Source organism: Nicotiana tabacum, chromosome 12, assembly GCF_000715075.1.
Source record: "Nicotiana tabacum cultivar K326 chromosome 12, ASM71507v2, whole genome shotgun sequence".
NCBI lineage: Eukaryota > Viridiplantae > Streptophyta > Magnoliopsida > Solanales > Solanaceae > Nicotiana > Nicotiana tabacum.
In genome coordinates this window covers 12,373,961-12,376,644 of record NC_134091.1, presented here as the reverse complement: position 1 = coordinate 12,376,644, position 2,684 = coordinate 12,373,961, and the positions used below count along the sequence as shown (strand labels likewise).

General features: G+C 37.0%; 1 protein-coding gene across 1 annotated transcript; it reads left to right on the top strand.

The window, feature by feature from the left end:
• Positions 1-1,611: 1,611 nt before the first annotated feature.
• On the top strand, positions 1,612-2,244 carry LOC142167013 (uncharacterized). Its single transcript, XM_075227163.1, has 2 exons — positions 1,612-1,896; positions 1,987-2,244. The coding sequence occupies exons 1-2, from the start codon at positions 1,612-1,614 to the stop codon at positions 2,242-2,244; spliced, it is 543 nt and encodes a 180-aa protein (XP_075083264.1).
• Positions 2,245-2,684: the final 440 nt, after the last annotated feature.

The window sequence follows — 2,684 nt, the reverse complement described above, 5'->3', positions numbered from 1 at the left end:
AATTACTTTCTTAATCATGCTTATTTAACTAAATTTATACAAACAAATAAATTAATTAAGTAACTTATTCAAATGATCAATTAACTAGATTAATTCACCAATTGAATAGTTAGTTAATTCCTAAAATGCACAAACAAAGAAAGAACTATTTTTGGTATTTTTATGATAGGAAATATTCAATCAAAGACACAAAAATTGGGAAAAATAATTAAAGTAACAAAACACTAATGACTTTAGGAGGTGTTAAAATAGTATAAAAATTAGGTATTCACAGCTGCCCCTCTTTGCTCGAGAACATGAAGAGTTTTCGTGCAAAGAAAAGTGAATGTCATGGCTAATTTTTGCTCACATATCACTCCAATGAAAGCATTTTTTTAAAAAAGAATGGTGACCAAACCCTGCTTCCGAGGTTGCCTACATAACCTTGTTTAGAGGAATCAGGTCAGTGTAGTTCTGGGAAAATTTGGTAGCTGGGACTATCAGACACTATATTTAAGACTGTTGTTGTTGTTGTCGTTGTTGTTGTTATTGTTGTTGTTGTTACTGTTACTTGCTGCTTATATCAAAAGGAAAAGAGAAGAGAACTACATATGTCTGCAAACTAAGAGTTATAAAATTCCTAATTTATGTGTCTTGTGGAGTCAAATCTTGATTCTTAACCTGCTCGCTTGTGTTGACCTTAGATTGGATCTTGCTGCTCTTTGAGGAAAAAATCATGGCTCATTCTCGATTGCTTGCTTTCTGTATCAGAATTCGAGAAAATAAAACAATAAGCTTTAATCGTCACTTGTGATATACGTCGGGGCCTGCAAAGCCATCAAAGACGAACAAAATGAACAAAATTTTTCTGCCCCAGTTTGGCACTAGGAAAATTTTGTGTGCTAGAGAAAGATATAAAGTATCTGATTTGGTTGAAATGAAGACATCATGAGTAGTATAAACTAACTATGTGGGGATATGCAACCACGAGGGGAAGTAACTTATGTTACCAAAGAAAATGGAATTAGAGGATGGTACCTTGTATTACTGAAAGGGAACGTAACCAGGGGTTGGCACCCTGTATTATAAAGAGGGAAGATAACCAGGGGTCGGGGACCCTATATCACTAGGAAGGAATGTAACCAGGGGTAGGTACCCTGTATTACCGAAAGGAATGTAACTAAGGGTTGGTACTCTATATTACCGAAAGGAGTATAACCAGGGGTTGGTACCCTGTATTAGCGAAAGGAATGTAACTAGGGTCGGTACCCTGTATTATCGAAATGAGTGTAACCAGGGGTTGGTACACTGTATTTACAGAAAGGAGTGTAATCAGGGGTTGTCACCATGTATTACTGAAAAGAGTGTAACCAGGGGTTGGCACCCTGTATTACAGAAAGGAGTGTAACTAGGGATTGGTACCCTGTATTATAGAAAGAAGTGTAACCAGGGGCTGACACCATGTATTACTGAAAGAAGTGTAACCGGGGGTTGGCACCCTGTATTACTCACTCTTTTTTACTACACTACATCCCATGATTGATATGCTGGAAAATTTAGAAACAAAGATGTGCTATCAGATATGGAGATGGAAAACTTTCTGTCAAAAAACTTGTAGCCCAGATCCAGAATATGATTTGCATTCTGATTACTGTCAAGTTCTCATCCTTGCCTATCTTTACTGAGTGGAAACATTTAGTCTATGTTGTGGAAATATGCAAGCCTTTACTAAAGGTTATTCCTGTTAAATGGATTAAACCACCTGATGGTTGTCTAAAGCTCAATATTGATGGATGTAGCAAAGGTTTAGCAAGTGGAGGAGGATGCTTAAGAAATCAATATGGAGACCTCATTATGGCTTACTCAACTTTCTTTGGCTCCTGTACTAACAATATGGCGGAAGCAAGGGCTATTCTAGTAGGCATAAATTAGTGTATTGACAATGGATATGAATAGGTCGAAATTGAATCTGACTCTCTAATCCTAATCAATGCAATAAACAATCAGGCTGGAACACCTTGGCAGATTGCCCATTTAATTGAACATATCCATGAGATGAGGCAGGAAGGTCACATTAAGTTCTCACACTGCTACAGGGAAGCCAATTGCACTGCCGACTTGCTAGCTAATTGGAGCATACATAGGAAATATTCTACTTTCTTCATGGAAGCTAACACTTTACCTATGAAGGTGAGAGCTGCTTTGAAGAATGACCAGCTGGTCAACTTCCGAATTAGGACTACCAAAAAGTCATTCAATGCTTAGCCTTCCCAATTTTGGTTTGTCCTATTGAGAAAGAGTTTTTTTTTTCCTTCACAAGCTTTTAATTTGGATCTTTAGCTATGTATTTCTCTGTTTTGTTCTCCTCTACTTTTAACTAAGGGGACAATTAGCTTAGTTTTATCAACCCTTCTTGTATCGAATCTTCCCTTTTTGTGGTTTTAATATATAGGTTGAGGCCATGCCTAACCTCTCACCATAGTGGTGATATTAAGAGAAAATAAATGTGTTCTTTACAAATGAATATCCCATCTTTTCTCTCATTGTGTCTCTTTCTATTTATAGGGAACATGTTCCTAGAAACCCTAATAGTACAAGTGCAGAGAATATCCACTAGGATATTCTCTTTAGTGTCTTATCTTATAACTAGCCGTTATAACTCTGCCAAGGGTGTTCGACCTCGATCTTTGATGAATCCTAGACCT